This window comes from Formica exsecta, unplaced genomic scaffold, assembly GCF_003651465.1.
Source record: "Formica exsecta isolate Colony F162 unplaced genomic scaffold, ASM365146v1 scaffold444, whole genome shotgun sequence".
In the NCBI taxonomy this organism is placed as follows: domain Eukaryota; kingdom Metazoa; phylum Arthropoda; class Insecta; order Hymenoptera; family Formicidae; genus Formica; species Formica exsecta.
In genome coordinates, this window is record NW_021851677.1 from 1098066 (window position 1) to 1116170 (window position 18105).

Here is an 18105-nt window from a genome sequence, read left to right on the forward strand (position 1 = left end):
AAAAAAAAAAATACTGCTTGTCACTAAGGATGCTAAAAAACGAGCGATGGAGGAATCTTAATTTTTTCACAATCTTTAACATCATAAAACAACATTGGTGATGTATTTATATATATTCGTACGTATACGAAAGGATATAGGGATCGCGAAAGAGAAGATTTACGTTATTACATGCTGCTTTTGTAATGCCATTAATGTCATTGCATGCTACCAATGATATAATAACAAAGATAAACGTTTGCCTTCCCGCATAAATAGCCATTTAAATCTCTCTTATATCTTCTCGTATCCTTATAGATATTTTCCACACTTATAATATTGTTTACTTGTAAAACATTTAATGTATCCTTGTGAGATCTTCTACTATTTTTACAAGATCGTCTACTGTCGCTTCCTTCTTCATACCGCTGCCATCATCGATCTATGGAAAAAAATATAATGGATATTAAGATGAAAATTATAATCTACAATTTGTTTATAAATATACACTTCAGAGGAAACATAAAACGCGATTGACTTACCATAAGGCCCATTGCAACTTCCGTCATTTTGTCGTGGCTTAAATCGAGGAAAGATTCTATTAAATCACCGTCTATAAATCCTTCGCATTGCTCAATTTTTAAATCCGTCTTGAAACTCCTCCAGAAGTTATGTTCTATTTTGCCTACACTTTTTATTACGCTGGTTAATTTATCCTCCAAGTTGCGCAGGAATTCGTAAAACGCAAACGGAATTTGCGTCACAAGACCGATTGCACCGCTAACAGTTCCGAACAATACACAACCCTGCGTAGGCGTGCTTGATTCTCCCAAATTCTGCATCACTAATGAACCATGCCGGAAAACGTTGACCATGTCACCTAAATGAAACTGGCCTACCTCCTGCATTTGTTGTCTCTCATCTTCGGATGTCGCGGCACTAGAAACAACATTATATTTATTGCCTCACTAAAAGCTTCACAAACCTACTTATTATTGATAAGTACAATAAGCACATACCTATCCTTTTGACATATAAAAAGATTGAAACAATTTTCAGCCCCTAAGAAAGTATCGTCATCTAATATTTCAATAGAAGTCATCCAATTGGGGTTGTAGTCCCTAGCTATCTCCTCGAAACTGCCTTCCATAGTCTTGTACTGAAGTAATGTGAGGGATCTCATAAGATCACCCACTAAGACAAAATCACTCTTGGTTTTTAAATAAAGCGCTATAATGTTATTAAAATGGCTGCATTCCAATCTGAGTTCCTTTTCCGCGGTCCATTCGAATAATCGTACTGTACTGTTGATACTCGCCAAAAGTTTCCCGTTAAATTCTACCAAAGAATAGCAGGAACCCTTGATTTCCTTCTCTGCGACCTGCGTGAGCTTTCCGTCGCTCCAATGATACAATAATATTCTGCCCATTTTCGGCTCAGTCTCGTCGGCATTTATAAACGCTGTTCCGACCACAAAATAAGAGGTCGGATCCTCGCCCAATCTCGTCGAGATCAGTGATAACGCGTACTCGCTCGGCATTAGTGTATGCGCATGCAGGACCTCAAAAGTATGCTGGTCGATGATGAGAAGATTATGTACCTCGATCTCTTGGCCAATCTCGCTGGCTGTGTGTCCACTGGGTTTGTTGTGTGACGCGATGTGACTGCTACTGGACATGGAAGCTGCTTGAGTAGATGCAGAATGCCTGACGATACTTACTCCGCTGCTCTCTTGCACGTCGACACGCATCGTGATAACGCCAAAAGTTTGAGAGCTTTCCTGATAAGCGATCCTCCTCGGAGACTCTCCGAGCGGAACCGTTCTTATGTGCAGCTTCTGAATTTCGTCAATTGTACCGATCGTGACGGTGCTATCTGTCGCTAAAGCCAGGCTGTCGGGATACGATTCCGCGTTCAAGGAACACATATGATTTACTTCCTTGAGATTGACATTGCTAAAGACGAGCTTGTGATTCGAGGAATAAATTACGGTGGGCCTGTCCGAGCACGCAAATACATTCGTCGTGGAGAGCGATCGAAAAGTTCTGAGAACCGTAGGCTGTGTTCCTAAGGTGACTCTTTTCTTGTCCGAGAGCATACCGCTTTGTTTGTACAAGGTGAAATAATACATACTGCCGTCACCTAGAGCGCAAAGTAAGTACGTGTTGCCCTCGAAACAAGTCATTAAAATAGATCTGGGTATAATCTCGCCCCCGAGAAGCTCCTTATTGATTTCTTCTAAGCCAGGCAAAGTCAAGATACGAACAGATATGTCTGTCCAAAGTCCAACAGCGACAATTTTGGCCTCATTTACGCCATCCAGAGGGGAAATATCCAAGCATGCTACTTCGTGCTGCAAGGTGGCGAATCCTTTAGGTACAATCTGATTGCACGAAATTTCCATATAGAACAGATCATTTCCTGTGGCGCAAAGGACTTGGGTGCCATTGCAGGCTACCACACTGATGGTTCTTTTATTTTGCGGTTCCCATTCGGAAACGACCATTTTGCTCTCGTGCGAGATCAATCTAGCGGATGTTGGAGTTATTTGGATAAATAAATCATTAGTAACGTTGCCCGTATGAAATGTTTGTTCATCTGCGACAAAACCCGGTATATCTGTCTCTTCAACTTCTTCGCCGTTTAAAGTCAAGATTCTAGTTTGTCCAACAAACGATAATACCAATGTATTATCAAAGTTACCACCGCCAACTTTTAGAGCCCACATGCCTTTAATCCCTGGTAAGTCAATACTTGCGTGTTCTTGTATGCCAATGCCGTTTCTAATAATTCTAAGAGAACCTTCTTTAAAAGCGCCCGAACACGTCACCATTTGTCCTTGACCCTGTCTTTCCAGATCTACTACAGCCATATCGACAATAGGTGCCAGATTAGTGAAAGTTTCCATAGGTACACAATAGGATCCATTTTCATCTGCTTTTGTAATTAATTTGATCAATTGGGAATCACCTAGACGGCTACCGACATATATTACACCATTATCCAGATAAGTTATACATTCTGGTATACTGATTTCGCCTAATAACTCGACTTTCAAGTCTTTCACCACTTGTGTTCCATCGGGCTTCTTTTCTAGCTCTAAAAACAACATAAATAAATGACCAGCCATATCTCCCAGTAAATATCTTAATCCTTGATTATCCACTTTGGCGTAGCAAGTAATAGTGCTCTGCTTTATAATTGGTGGTACTACGGCAACATATGTAGTACCATCATGATATAAAATACTCTCCTGTCCTATTATGATTGCGCCACAGATAGGGGAAGGTACAGGAATGACCATCATAGCTTCCCGCTCTACATTATCCTGCCTCCAAGGTATCTTTGAAAATTCTTTTTCCCTCAAATTGATTTCATGTGTTTTCACATGCCTACCATTAATATCTTGATGAATTAAAATTAAAGTAGGATTAGTGCATCCATGAAGAAAATTAACATCTTGCACTTGCTGTTCGTCCATACGAATAGAAGATGCTTTCAATTCTGGATTATCTTTGTCCAAGGGTATAATCTTAAAGAGACCATCGTATAATCTAAGACCGATTACTCGAGCTTTTGGATCAATAACAGCTTTGATCCCAGTTTCAGAAGCTTTTCCGATACGATCTGCCACATTTCCATGAGCCTTTGTTATAATCTCTATATCTTCTCCTTCGCCCATACATTCCAGAATCATAGCATTGTAACTTGTTGTTAATAAAAACAGAAGATCCTTCTTCTCGTGCTGTCAAAAAATACAAATTTTATAATGCGCTTTTATAATGCACAATTTCATCTTAGAGTCGAGTAAATTTTTGAGATAATCTTCAAGACAATGTTATAGCTATGCACAATTGTTTATATAATATAATAAATTTTCATATATAAATTTTACATATTCTCTTTCTCTCTCTTAGAGAGATAATATTTTTTTATCCATATTCTCTTTCTCTTTATATTAGAAAATGTAATGTTAAAAAAATGATTTAATTCACATATAAATTAGTGAAAATTGAAATAATTATGATATCTCTTGTAAGTCTCTTATTAATAAAAAAAATAATAGAAGACTTGAAATAAACAGAAATCATATATAAGGATGAATCTTTAAACACACACACATACAAACAGATAACATTACACATAAAGATAACCTTACCGGCGGTCTGAAGAATTTTATGACTGCTATTTTACCATAGATACCGACTTCTTTTAGGGGTCTCAAACCTTCTGGTGTTACAAGGTATATCTCCAAACGTACATTCTTAGCCAATATCAGATTTAAATCCGTAGGCGAAGTAAAATTACCTTGTGAAGTAGAATGCAGGGAAACAATTATAAAAAAGCGATATTATCTTTCGCCTTGTAATTTCAAGGAATTTGACGACTTACCAGTCACGCAGGCAGTGACAGCCGTTGGTTTGTGCGCCGTCACTATATAATGATGGGACATTGCTTTCATAATATATGTCTGGCAGCCGATAAACACTCTTACGCATATGATCACAAATTTCAACCATTCAACTGAGCGCTCTCTTTGCTTGTGTACTTCTGTACTTTTCAATTTATCGCGCCATGAAGTTGGTCACATTTCAAGGGTGTTAAGCTAGTTTACAAGAGGATACCTGTGAGGATGCAGCATTAAATCTGATTCACAAATTCAAAGGTGCCTTCCTCTTGACGCTTCAAAACGAAAATAGCATCAAATGTGATGCTGATACACCCAACGGCTGCGGAAGACGCTACAGATGCTTCGAAGCATTGCATTAACCAATCAGAATAAAGAAATCTTTAATCTTTTTATTCCGATTGGTCAATCAAACTTCGAAGTATCTTTAACGTCTTCCCGACCGCAGCCAACAGCATATATTTTACAAATCACAATTATATAATAAAATAATTTTATTATTAAAATTGCTACATATTATATTTAAACGATTGTTTGGCTTGGGTTCACGAGATATTCCACATATTATATTTCCTTTCCACATAGACAAACTTTCTGAATTAAATTATATAATTTATTATTATTATTATATATATATATATATATATTTATTTATTTATATTTATCATTAATATATAGAATGGACTGAGCGTGGCGATAGACAAACACGCGCTCGTTGTAGAAAGGGAGATACTATATAGGAGGCCTATTTTGTTTTTTTTCCTAGCATCTCATTGGTGATTTTGTCTTTTTCCATATAGAAAATCACCAATGAGATGCTAGAAAAAGGGACAAACATAAGCCTCCCATATAGTACCTCTCTTTCTACAGCGGGCGCGCTTTTGTTATAACTTGCAGAAAAAATTCTCATTTCATGATTATAACACTATATAATGCTGTAATCATATTCAGTTCAAAATCCAACTGTTTAATCTAACTTTTGAGGATAAAATATATTAAAACAGAATACGTATTACATATATATATATATATATTAGAGCAGAACTTAAGATTTATTAAAAATCTCAGAAATGTAAAACATATTTTTGCATATCTTACATTTTCAGACCATAAACTAACATTTTTTGTCTTACTTCCTAAAACTATACAATTGTACAAAGATTTTTAATACATTTCTTCTATAATATAATTTTCTCATCACATATTTTTAGTATATTACATATAATACATATATTTTTAATGGATCTAAAAGAGAGAATTGTGCCTTTATGTACTCATGCGCATATATGTACATAAGTCTGTGTTAGTTGATGGTCTGTAGACCGTCCATTTATAAACTTAGCATTTGTAATTGGCAGTATGCAAAAAGACAAAAATCAGGCTGAGGAAATGTAATTAAAGTGCATTGTGTACGATACTAAACGGGAGAAAGAAGCAATGCGTGATACATATGGTAAATATTTTTCAAAGCAAATAATAAAATAAAGACCAACCAGATGCGAAAGAGTAGTTTTTCTATAGATTCCTATTAATCCTACATTTATCATATTATTATACATATATGTATCCATATAACTGTGTATATATATATATAAACATACACACACAGTCTTAAAGAAAAAAAAAAGAGTGTAAACCAGCAAACTGCAACAAGATATTAAATAACAGCCTAACAAGATATAGCAGATATCAGAGAAAGATTGAAAATACTGTTACAACAAAGTTTACTGAAAAATTCGCCATTTTTAAATATATGTAAGGTACACATATTGAATAAATGCATACTATGTATGCTTCACTATTCATAATTTTATAATATTGAATGCAATGTTAATATACATTTATAATTAATTGGACCGTATATAAATACAGATCCGCCTTGCTGTTTGTTACGCATGACTTAACGCGTTTTTCAATTTGATTCAAAAGGAAGTAGAATCTATGTAGGAAAACTACCAGTTTCGTTCATAACCATATGCCTGTTAGAAAAATTGGTAGGTGTTATAGACGTTCTAGGGCTTCCGCTTCGGCTAGTATCGCAGCTATCATTTTTTTTATCTGTTCTTATATTATTATCTAATCTAGATTTGTAAGTATGCTTGGGAGATGTTCCTGGACTTGAGAAAGAGCAACTACATCTACTTTGGTTGCTATTGCTAGAACTGTCGCTATCGCTTTCACTGTCGACACTAGACTCGGAACTGCTCGCGCATAATCTTTTTTCAGTACGTAACATTTCATTTTCCCGTCTTAACTGTTCGTTCTGCTGTATCAGATCATCAATCCGTTGTTGACATAACTTCAATTTTTTTGCTATCTCAGAATCTGTAGTAGATACGTTTTTATTTTCCGAATCTCTTTCTTCTATTTGATGAATGCTCTTATTACGTAATCGTTTTGTTAATGAATCCATTTTGGCTTCTAAATGCCTGTATTCCTGTATTAATTCTGTTTTTGTCAAAGTGCTCAATCTTTCCTCATGAAGGTCTTCATATGCAGTTGAAAATTCTTTCGTTAAAAACTCCTCTTCATCTTCCGGAGATGAATAAAAATAATCCTCGTCGGAATCTACGCTAAAACTGGAATCACGAGTGCGCGGTGGTGCTGGTGGTTTTTGAAACATGGCAGGTACTTCCAATGATGTGGCTTCTGATAATTTTTGTTCGAGATCAGGTAGATCGCTATGATCATTCATAAGGAATTGCGTGGTATTATATAGAGCTGGTGGTTGCCTATTAGTTTTTGCAATTCTACCAATGCACCTGCTCCGTAACTGTTGCTGATAAGATAATTGTTTCAGATACGGTTTTAATTTCCTATGTTTGGGTTTACCCCTGCGTGTTTTCCTCTTTTTTGCTGCGGTATCTTCATGTTGACCGCCGTCTTGATCACCGCTACCGCTACCGCTTTCCAATCTTCCATAGTTCTTTATAAGTGATGTTTTATACTGTAAAATATATATATATATATATATTATTTACAAATAACATTTAACATTTAAAGGTATCATAAAATAAATTCGGCCAGTGAATAGTTAAACCATATAAGTAATTGCAGCTATATATTTATAATTTGCTCAAAATAAAAGGGAACATATACAAACAACATAATAAATAAAAAACAACATAATAAATATACAAACAACATAATAAATAAAAAACATTTCAAATATAGACTATATTAATCAAAAATTATTACGTCAATCAAATATATATTTGATATAAACAATTGATCGATATATATCTGTGAATTAAAATTCGAAATGTTTTATGTGTCAGCGACTCATTTATCATCAAATGTTAAATTGTAAAATGATGCCTCATCCTTACCTTATTACCGTTAGAACGATCAACGTTCGCTTCTCGTTCCGCGCTCTCGCCGACAGATCGCGGCACCCGTTCGAAAAGCGGGCGTGATGACGCCGCAGGCGTTGGCTCCGCTTTTGCGGAGTACATGACGCCCTTCGCGTCATGTACTCCGCTATCGGCACCGACGCCGCCCGACGTTTTCTCCGTCGTCGTTTCCGCCTCGCACGTCTCCATGCACACGATATCCACTAAAATCCGTTAATTCACGATGGCACAAATGCGCTCCGCCGTTAGAAAGTCTCCCTCGTGCACTGGTATATGCCGCCACGGCGCTAGAAACCGTTTGCTCTCACCGTAAACAGCGACTGGCTCGCCATGTTTGATCTGTCCGTGATTCTCCGTACGATAGCGAGGCGGAACATGCTGACGTATGGTCCCTACTTCGGTCCCACCTCTCCTCGTATTCGCACAGCGCAAGGCAGCGCAGTTGCGTTCTGTTCTTTTCAATTCGCGGCGCCTCATCTCGCGCACGTTCCTTCGATCCCGCTGGATCGCGCGTTTTGCATTCCCTCGATAATTTATCATTAATATTATATGCATATAATTATATTAACATATGTCTCTCTGTGTGTGCCTAATATATATATATATATTTATTCTTTATGATGATTATATTAGCTGTAATTTGTGTCGAAATAGAGTAGCAGTTGTAGTATATAAGAGCTAAATTATAGTGGTTTCTATGGCAAAACAATTTTGCTATATATATATTTCTTTTTTATTCTATTATATTTTCTCTGTTAGAATTTAATAAGACCATAAAACTATATAAATTATAAATCTAACTTTATGTGTGACATATTATGAATCTTAAGATTCGTTAAACTAAAATATATATATTTTAACAAATTAAATTATGTATTTGATTTGTTAAAATATAAAAAATAACCGCTAAAACATCGACTTTATTATTATTATTATTATTATGCATACGGTACCGTCATACTGATCGAAAGATGTACGTACATAAATGTGCGCGTTGCCTCATCGTCCTTGCATCCACGAATACATAGAACGATATAAAATTTTTATTTTCCAATGATATATCTCTCTAATCGTGAAAATTGATTTTCTTGCTTTTTTTTTTTTAAAGTAAATAATAGATCTGTTCTTAATTTGCGGTTTCTTATATTTTCTGAATTTAAATTAATAAAGGTATATATTTATATCCTTTAATTTATAAAAATTATGTGTTGCCAAGTAATAGCCTACACTCTCGAGATCCATCTTCATTTTACTCGCATGCTCAAATCGTCATTATATTCGATGACTCTGTGGGATCGCATAAATTGATAACTACATAAAGGTAAAAAACACCCGTTGCAAGCAAGACCGCTCTATTAAATCAAAATGCGCGTTACATGTGCAGCATTGATGACTTCGTGTTGCGGTAAAATACGACTTTCGCAATGCCACTGTATAATAACATCCTTTACTGCAAAATGCAATTTCACGTCGGGTCATTGTACTCGTTATCTTCCGTGAATCGATGATTCGCTCTCTGTAAAAAAATGAAATCATTTCTTGTGCAAGAACAACAAAGGGGAATTGCGATAACGCTCGCTGACACAAGATGTATCTTTCAATTGAGCGAAATACACAACGTCAATTTATTTATCGGCATCGTTACCGCCGATAATATTCCTCGGTAATTGAAGGTAAATATTATCGTTAATACGGCGCGAAATATCGCGTGGAAAAAGAGAGAAGATTATCAGTCGCGTGAAAGAAAAAGCGAAGCTCACGCGAGTTATCCTGAAGAGGAAGATGCACGAAGAAATGCACACATAACGAAAACGAAACAATGGACTTAATGTCCTGACCCTCGCGACGATTGGCAGGAGCCTCCCGTGACATTAGAGAGTGCATTCGTTTATTTTAACGTACACATGTAAAAGCATTACGTATACCCGTTACACGATTCTCGAGCTCTCGCACACGCATTCACGCGTGCACACACAAACATATATATATACAGGGTGTTTCAGAGATAGGTGGCCAAACTTTAAGGGTATATTCTACTCACTATGAAGATGAAAAAAGTCATATAAACACGGAAACGCTTCCTTTCCAAGTTATGAACATTTTTTATTTGTAACAGACTTTAAGAACATTTGAAACTGTAAGAACATTTCATTACAGAAATTGCTGGAAATGATTTCCTTCCGCATTAAAATGCATATCTCTCATGGATTGTCGAAGATGTTCAAAAATTCCCCAAGTATTTCGTATTTTGTCACACGAAGCGATAATACGATTTCGGAATATTTTTACAGTAGCAACAGGAGTATCATAAATGAGTTTTAATAAGATGTCCCCATAAATAAAAATCCAAAGGGTTCAAATCGGGAGAACGTACAGGTCAAGCGATATCATTTCCAATCAACAATTCATGAAACATGTCAATGCGAGGTGCATGTTGTCCGATGTAAATAAAAAATGTTTATAACTTGGAAAGGAAGCGTTTCCAAACCCATGTTTATATGATTTTTTTTCATCCTTATATATAGTAAATAGAATATGTTCTTAAAGTTTGGCCACCTATTTCTGAAACACCCTGTATGTATATATATAATATATATATGCCGATGCAATCCGCCGCGGGAGCAACACGGGGACTATAAATACGAGGAGTCGACCACGTGGGGGAGTCGCGTATCCCATCCTCGTAGTTTGTTTCTTTTTTTTTTCCTTTTCTGTTTCTCTTCCGTCTCTAAATATGCCGATGCCATTCCTCGCCTTCCTCCGAGGGGTATTTAACTTCACTCTCACTCGCCCGTGCCCTGTGCGAGCGCTATCATCGGGAGAGGAACAAAGAGCGAAAGACGTTTATGCCCGTGGGACAAAGACCGTCGCACATAAATCGCACAGCATGTAAACACCTCGAGCCATACATATAAACAGATTCGATGTGTAAATATATATATATATATATATATACGATATTGTAGCATATATAAATGTGCCGCGAGAGAACTAGAAAGGAGAAACCTCGGCGTAAAGATTGCAAAAGAATACGATGTGACTTATTTTGTAACGACAATTTCGTTGATCCAAACGTTTAATGTGCTATTGGACACGATCTTTTACGGCATTAAGAAGGTTGTCGCACATACATAAGTGTAATACATACATATATATGTATATATAATATAAGCGCATAAGCGTAGCAAGTGATTATCCTTTCTCTAAAAATTCTGTCGATGTAAAATTCGGGCATATATTAATTTCGAGTGTCCTCCGCAAAAGTTGAATCTTACTGGTACATTGTATATATGTATATATGTCGAGATATATACATGCTCTTGCATCAATTTGCGCGTGTGCCATGGTCCACTCTGTGATTTAACGGGCGCGCGCATCCTTCGCCCCGCGCGATCATCATTTACAGCACAGACACACACATACATATCCGTGCTTGTTTATCCGTGTATCTACCATGCGCTATCTTTCCATGTTGAACCTACTTTTCGCTCTGTGTGTGTTGGATATACATATATATGTGTGTGTGTCTATGCTGGCTCGCGGCGCAGATGTAAAATACACTTACAATAGCATCGGGCGAGTGTGACTCGTTTGGGCAGAACACGATACGGCGTAGAGCTCACCATTTTCCTTTTTCTTACCTTAGTTTGATGAAGAGAGAGAGAAAAATCGTACGAATCGGGCGACCTTATTACATTTTTCTCTATAGTATTATAAAAAGAGACGGATATCTGACGAGATTTCACGTGCCGGATTCAACTTTCTTATGTCCCCGCGTGTCAAAATGATTGAGCCTTTTCAGGTAACAAAAGTAGTCATTTTGATGTAATTTGACGTTAAAATTACTACTTTTGCTACCTGGATTACGTTCTCTGAAAATCAACGGCTATGCTTATATCCTTTAGAACAGCAATTGCCTTGTGCTTTCTGATTCATAATCTTAATATATATTGTAATTTTATATAGAATGAGACGAATTTGATACGAAGAAAAGCATTTTGTTATTAAGGATGTTAGTATGATAAATAAACATAGGAGATATCACAATCTCGCGTAATTAGATAGCTACAACGGTATTTGAAAGTCTTTCGCCTTCTTCAGGATTTTGCTGGAGATCAGATTCAACGGCAACTGATATTTATACATCCGTACGAAATGCGTTTCGTGCATTTCGTAACACCCATATACTTCGTTACATATGTACTGTAAGACAGCGAGTCAATTTGTAGTTTGTCAGGAGAATGGCTTTTTCAAAAGGGTAATAGTTTAACAGTTGAACCATGAATTATTGAACTGTATATATAAATATTATAGTGAACGTGAGAAATCGAATAAAGCAATAATTTGAGCACTTATCGAAACACGTTTTTATTGGTCAACTCATAAACTCGAACTCAGAACTAATTACAAACTCAGAATACAAATGTGATTAATCAATTAAGCATATCACACGAGATCAACGAGACACGTCCGATCTGATTCACGGTTTACGGTAAAAGACGCTCAGTGACACGCGAATAACATCCAAAAGTTGAAATCGACCGTCATCGAGCAATGACGACTATACTCAAGCAGAACAGAAAATCACAATAATATGAAAATGACATCATATATAATGACTTTTGATGTCATTTTGATGTCATTTGATATTATTGTGATTTTTTGTTCTGCTTGGATATCTTCTAATTTTGTATGCGTGTATATATTTTCGTATAAATATTGTAAGATACTGGCAGTCTCATAGGCCGGTATTCATAGTCCGTTCTTATATTCAAGATCGTCTTAAGTACGATCTTAAGATACTATGCGGCCATTTCATTGGTTGAATGGGATCTTAAGACGACCCAAGACCACACTTAAGACGATCTTGAATATAAGAACGGACTATGAATACCGGCCATACTGGAATAAGCTATCCCATTCTTTGGTTGTCGCCACTATTTCGCCGGGAGAGAGGTGCGTTTGGATTTTAGCATCTCTTTCTAGTATTACCTGTGTTACGTCTCGACAATGCTCTTTTCTTACTATACCTTAGTTAGTGAGAAAAGGATAGCTCTCTATTTTTATAGGGCAACCTGCTTCCACCGGCTATACCCCAGAGACGCCGAGAGCTAGGACTGATCTGGTGGATTCTAGGGGAATGACGTTAGGCACGGAACTTACCTTTACTAGAGTGATTTTACTGGATGTTAATCCTAGGGATATGAGCATGCGCAATTAGATATATTCAATTTTGAGGGTTTTCAGGGTTTTCAAGCAGAGCAATTAGTTGATCTATATCCAAATTGCCGTCTAGAAAATCGGTAATAAGTCTAGCGATTAAAGTTAAGATTTGCTCGCGCATGCGACTTACTATGGCTTGAACTTGCTCATCAGTATATAAAGGTTTCATTATTCGAAAATTAATGGAACATCTTGCATTGCTGATTAATTATGAATCTAAATATCTAGCGTATTCATCTATTTTTAAGTGTTCTTCAGGCAATTGGTTTTTTAACTGAGAAATCAGGTCCCGGGCAGTTGTTTGATTTTCGTCGCGACAACTTTCTTTAGAATGATTTATATTTTGATACAATTCGTTTAGTACTATCAATTCTGGCGTATAAGCAAGAAGACCGGTTGAATTGCTTACGCAAAGAGCGTTAGTAATTGAATTGCTTTCAAGAGTTTCCGTTAATGTTTTTACTTTAGAATCTCAAAATGTGAGATATATGTCATTTATATATATCTTTTCTTCTTCTTTTCATGTATAAAAAAATGCCTACTTTTTATAAAATGTGTATCTAAAAGGGACATATAATTCTCTTTTCTTTCATGCATTTTGTTTATACTTTACGTATATTATGTATACATTTTGCTACATACTTTATTTATTTAAAATGTAACGATTTATATATTATATTTACTAAGATTTTTAAAGATGAGAAAATAGAGACGAAAAAGGTAAAAAGTGTAAGATCGGTAATGCAGTGTAACGATCTTATCATGAGCGATAACGTCTTCAAAAACAGCTGTAGATGGAGCGAATGTAGCACAATGTAGCTCGTTAGGTTAGCACGCATTAGCTTAATATTTTTCCTCCTGGTATATATACAAAATTACATCCGCTGTTTCGAAACTAAATAAAATGGTAAGGATTCTGATGATTCTGTCAAAAAATATTTAAAATCATATTCTATATGTTGGAAACACGTAAACTATAATTTCTATTAATGATAACATCCTTCGAAAAACATAAAAACGAATAAATGCAATGCCGAGGTTATCGAAGGTATACAAGCATTTCATCATTCTTTTTTCACATCAATAAACATGTAACATTATTATCGTAAAATAAAAAGAACTTTACTATGAAAACGATTATATAGTTCCTTTAGATGTCATTGTTCAATGCTGATATAACGCTGATAATTTTAAAATTAACAATTGAAGGTTAAGTCTATTTTCTTCCCTTTATGATATATATTTAATATATATGTAGATGTAAACGTAAAAAGAGAGTAAATTGTTGTTGAAAGAAACTAATTTTTCTTTAGGCGAGTACTGCTGTGGCAGCAGGTATTGGCCTCGCTGCTGTGGGCTTTGCCGGTCGTTATTTGCTCAAGAGAATGCCAAATTTATCGCAGAAGATGGCTGAGACGGTGAAGAAGCTAGATTCCCAGGTAAAAACGTATTTATTTTTTCTTAACAGATTTCATAACTATATTTGCATGCATATGAAAGTATTGACGTTTTTTAACATTTGTAGTCAATAGCGAACAACAAGTATTATAAGGGTGGTTTTGATCCAAAAATGACTAAGCGAGAAGCTAAACTAATCTTGGGGGTGTCGCCCACAGCTAGTAAAGGGAAAATAAAGGATCAATTTAAAAAAGTTATGTCTGTAAATCATCCAGATCGTGGTGGTTCTCCATATATTGCTGCAAAAATTAATGAGGCAAAGGATTTACTTGACAAATAATAAAACGAGATTATGTAGTACACATTTGTAATATATCTGATTTTTATGTTACTTTAGGAACCAAATTTTAATGTATATAGTTATTAATATTATTTTATCTTGTATATTATCTACTCTCTATAATAAATAAGCTATTTTTTTGAAGCTGGATACTAGACCTGCTAATTTTACTACATAATTTCGATATCCTCAATATCAAGATTAATAATTTTACAAAAAGTTTATGCATAAACAAAGGCAGTATATATAAACTCGGTATTAATTACAATAAAATATTACAAAAGAATAATTGCTTCTTTAGATATTTAGTTAACATTCCTATGTCATTTCTCCATAAAATATCATAATTATACAATTTTCATTATATTTTGTATCACAACTAACATATTTTATATATGCTAATTTTTGGTAAAGTATAAGATACATTTTATAATTTTCGTTTTTTTATTATATTGTATATACAATAATAAGCTAAAATAAATTTAAAGTAATTGAGAAGATGTGTCATCTGTAGTTTTTTACATGGCTAAATAAATTTCCTTGAAACGTTGTATTTACAACAATAGAGCATAGAATAATTATGCAATAACAAAATATATATAATACAATTTTACATGCACCCATTTTGCAAAAGATGCAAATGAATAACATAATGACTAGAATATTTCGGTGTATGTGAAAAATTTGATCAATACTACTATCGTTCTAGCTTATCTTGCTTTTGTTCTATACGTTGTTGCGTTACTTTTGTTCTTAGTTTTGCTATTGTGTTACCAGGCAGTGATCCAGGTACTTTAAAAATACTCTGTAAAATGAGAAAAAAATATATCTTAGTAAATATTTATTCATTTAATTACTTATTGTTAGTCAATATTTGAGCTACATGCAATGTACTTTTATACCTGCATAAATTCATGACATCGTAAAACAATACTGTCTTTTGTTATTTCCTTGAAACATTCAGCTAATGTTGTAAAATCTTGACAAGCTAACAGATTAGATCTATTCCTTTTTATAAGCGTCAATGCAACGCGGAAGATAATTTTGGTACCCTCGTAAAAGAGGCAATCCCAAATACGTAAAGTAGTCTGCAAATTCCAAAGCATTTAATATTTCCAATTTTTCTTTAATATATTGAAAATATTATTACATGTATTTTTTAAAAATTATATTCAATATTTTAATAATTATATATAATATACCTCTATAGGTAAGACCTCTGCGAATAAGCACACAAACCATTTTGTTGTAATTACTGCCCAAGGCAATCCTAAGTTTGTTACATGTTGATAAATATCAGGCATTTTCATCCTATATACATAAATAATATATAAAGATACATGTGAATATTATTGATAAGTGATATTTTAGTAAATTTTGTTATATTTTACCTTACTAATTCTGCGAGCACATCGATATCAGTAAGTAAACCATCCATAGTACGTGTGTAATAATCTGGTAAGATCTTGTCAATTAATACTTTTAGTAACCAAAATGCTGTCTCTTCGCTTTTTGTTACAAGCAAAAGTAAACCTGCTATGTAGTTTAAACCCTAAAAAATATAAATATACTATAAAATAAGATGCAATAATAGGAAAAACATCTTGATTGAAGCTTTCAATATAAAACAACTTGTGTATTTATTATTTATTAAAAATATTTGTATTTATATGTTTGAGAGTATATTTTGAATGTTACCTGACAATATCCAACAGTTTTGTTTTGATGAGCAAAAGCCAATAATATATTATATAATTGATGTTGTTGATTTTCTGTATTATTAAAGAATATATTATCTGGAAATGTTCTTGGGAGATCAGTTTTTATAATTTCAACAATTTCTGTATTATGTGGAGATTGCAATAATTTTTTATAAAGTTCTGGCGATGTATTTCTTATTTCTTCTCCGCCACTCACAGCGAGCCATACCTGTATGATCCAATTTATTGTAAATATTTAAATTTAAAGTACAATAAATGGAACTTTATTATATGTATTACCAATCCTCTATGTTCTCCTGGAATGCCTTTACGAACATATCTCTTTATGGTAATGCTTCGCTGTAATGATTTTCCTTCGCCAATAATTTTTGCCCATTTCTTGGCCATTTTTGCAAGAACCTTAAGGTACTCTGACATAAAATCTTCATAAGTTTCATAATCGAAATCGCGTGGTCGTTCGAAACCATATTCGTCCACATCACTAGAAAACATGTATAAAATCCCATACAATATAAATAAAATTTTATAACACAATTAATTTGATATATTGATTAGTTAATTGTAAGTAGATGATAGAGCAAATAGACGTCGCATTTTCATGTTGCTTTAAATATGATATAAACGATTCACATGTGAAATAATATATGATAAGGATACATAAGAAATAAAATAGAGATAAAAATAAATTTTAATAAGTATAATGATAATAAGTATATGAAGAGAAAATAAGTTACAGAGCTTTTCTTATTTAAATTCGCCCACACAAAGGGGCGTATGCACGAGAAGGACATAACCTCGATAAAATGAAAATAATAAAATAAAATAGATACGATATATTTTCACTGCATTCGTGCTGAGTTCGTAGCGGATGTTTATGGAATACGATAGGCACTTCGTGTGTGATACCGTTTAATAAAACTGACAAATAACACTCACCTGAAGCATGAACTTGCCATGCCCTATGTAATTCGGCAGGTGTCAAATGGATCTATGCGATTGCATATAACTCCGTCCATAGATATTCTACGTACGTCTACGAAATTTTGTTTACTCAAGCAAACATCGATCACAGAAATATTTCGGAACACTGTGCGTTGCTTTTATCACACGCGGAGCACAATAGGTCTTATGGCGCGCGCGTTTTGTTTTACACGCGTATTCTGAATATTTCTGACAAGAGTAACAAAATGAGACAGATTAAGCGTGAGTCAAGCGTGACACAGATTTCTGTCAGATTATAGAAATTTATTATCGCGATATATATCGTAGCCGATAAAAACATTTAATATTTCGCAATCATATGTCTCTAAATATAGATACCGTCCCCCTCCTCGTTCTTGTAAAGTACAATCACTTATAACGAGACGACAGAGGATACAATACGACTAAATATATCGAATCGAAGGTACAGATTAATCATGCCAATGGATCGCACGACTCATTCAAAATATATTTCGCGAGTTATCGTGTATAAAGTATTATCGAGAGTCGCGCATATCATCCTATCAAATATTCAAATGATAATTTGAAAAACGCGTCAATCGATTGCATATATCGAAGGAACGCGCAATATTTAATTTCTAATAGTTTATATAATTTACATGAGAAAAAAATCCCTGTAAACACACATCATGTAGGCAATATATAACGACAATATGTAAACAATTTATATAAACGTAATTT

At 34.5% G+C, this 18105-nt stretch overlaps 4 protein-coding genes across 4 annotated transcripts; 1 reads left to right on the forward strand and 3 right to left on the reverse strand.

The window, feature by feature from the left end:
- Positions 1-6: 6 nt before the first annotated feature.
- LOC115240723 (DNA damage-binding protein 1) lies at positions 7-4655 on the reverse strand. Its single transcript, XM_029816051.1, has 5 exons — positions 4372-4655; positions 4139-4287; positions 999-3724; positions 522-918; positions 7-421 (listed from the first exon to the last, which is right to left on the reverse strand). Exons 1-5 carry the CDS (start codon positions 4439-4441, stop codon positions 338-340), a joined length of 3426 nt encoding a protein of 1141 aa, XP_029671911.1. The 5' UTR covers positions 4442-4655; the 3' UTR covers positions 7-337.
- A 686-nt stretch (positions 4656-5341) lies between these two features.
- LOC115240725 (protein HEXIM1-like) lies at positions 5342-8234 on the reverse strand. Its single transcript, XM_029816054.1, has 2 exons — positions 7717-8234; positions 5342-7334 (listed from the first exon to the last, which is right to left on the reverse strand). The coding sequence occupies exons 1-2, from the start codon at positions 7927-7929 to the stop codon at positions 6327-6329; spliced, it is 1221 nt and encodes a 406-aa protein (XP_029671914.1). The 5' UTR covers positions 7930-8234; the 3' UTR covers positions 5342-6326.
- A 5512-nt stretch (positions 8235-13746) lies between these two features.
- LOC115240699 (mitochondrial import inner membrane translocase subunit TIM14) lies at positions 13747-14854 on the forward strand. The gene is made up of 3 exons (XM_029816007.1): positions 13747-13870; positions 14277-14402; positions 14489-14854. The coding sequence occupies exons 1-3, from the start codon at positions 13868-13870 to the stop codon at positions 14699-14701; spliced, it is 342 nt and encodes a 113-aa protein (XP_029671867.1). The 5' UTR covers positions 13747-13867; the 3' UTR covers positions 14702-14854.
- A 280-nt stretch (positions 14855-15134) lies between these two features.
- LOC115240698 (growth hormone-regulated TBC protein 1-A) lies at positions 15135-17798 on the reverse strand. Its single transcript, XM_029816006.1, has 7 exons — positions 17359-17798; positions 16702-16903; positions 16400-16630; positions 16093-16253; positions 15904-16012; positions 15604-15789; positions 15135-15506 (listed from the first exon to the last, which is right to left on the reverse strand). The coding sequence occupies exons 1-7, from the start codon at positions 17376-17378 to the stop codon at positions 15399-15401; spliced, it is 1017 nt and encodes a 338-aa protein (XP_029671866.1). The 5' UTR covers positions 17379-17798; the 3' UTR covers positions 15135-15398.
- Between the last annotated feature and the right edge of the window lie 307 nt (positions 17799-18105).

Coding starts and splice junctions, on each gene's coding strand:
- LOC115240723 (XM_029816051.1), bottom strand. CDS start 4,441: ATGAAAGCAATGTCCCATCATTATATAGTGACGGCGCACAAACCAACG. Junction 4,288..4,371: donor TGTCACTGCCTGCGTGACTG/GTAAGTCGTCAA, acceptor CTACTTCACAAG/GTAATTTTACTTCGCCTACG. Junction 422..521: donor AAGTTGCAATGGGCCTTATG/GTAAGTCAATCG, acceptor TTTTTTCCATAG/ATCGATGATGGCAGCGGTAT.
- LOC115240725 (XM_029816054.1), bottom strand. CDS start 7,929: ATGGAGACGTGCGAGGCGGAAACGACGACGGAGAAAACGTCGGGCGGC. Junction 7,335..7,716: donor ATCGTTCTAACGGTAATAAG/GTAAGGATGAGG, acceptor TATATTTTACAG/TATAAAACATCACTTATAAA.
- LOC115240699 (XM_029816007.1), top strand. Junction 14,403..14,488: donor TGAAGAAGCTAGATTCCCAG/GTAAAAACGTAT, acceptor TAACATTTGTAG/TCAATAGCGAACAACAAGTA.
- LOC115240698 (XM_029816006.1), bottom strand. CDS start 17,378: ATGGCAAGTTCATGCTTCAG. Junction 16,904..17,358: donor ATGGCAAGTTCATGCTTCAG/GTGAGTGTTATT, acceptor CATGTTTTCTAG/TGATGTGGACGAATATGGTT. Junction 16,254..16,399: donor AAACTGTTGGATATTGTCAG/GTAACATTCAAA, acceptor TATATTTTTTAG/GGTTTAAACTACATAGCAGG.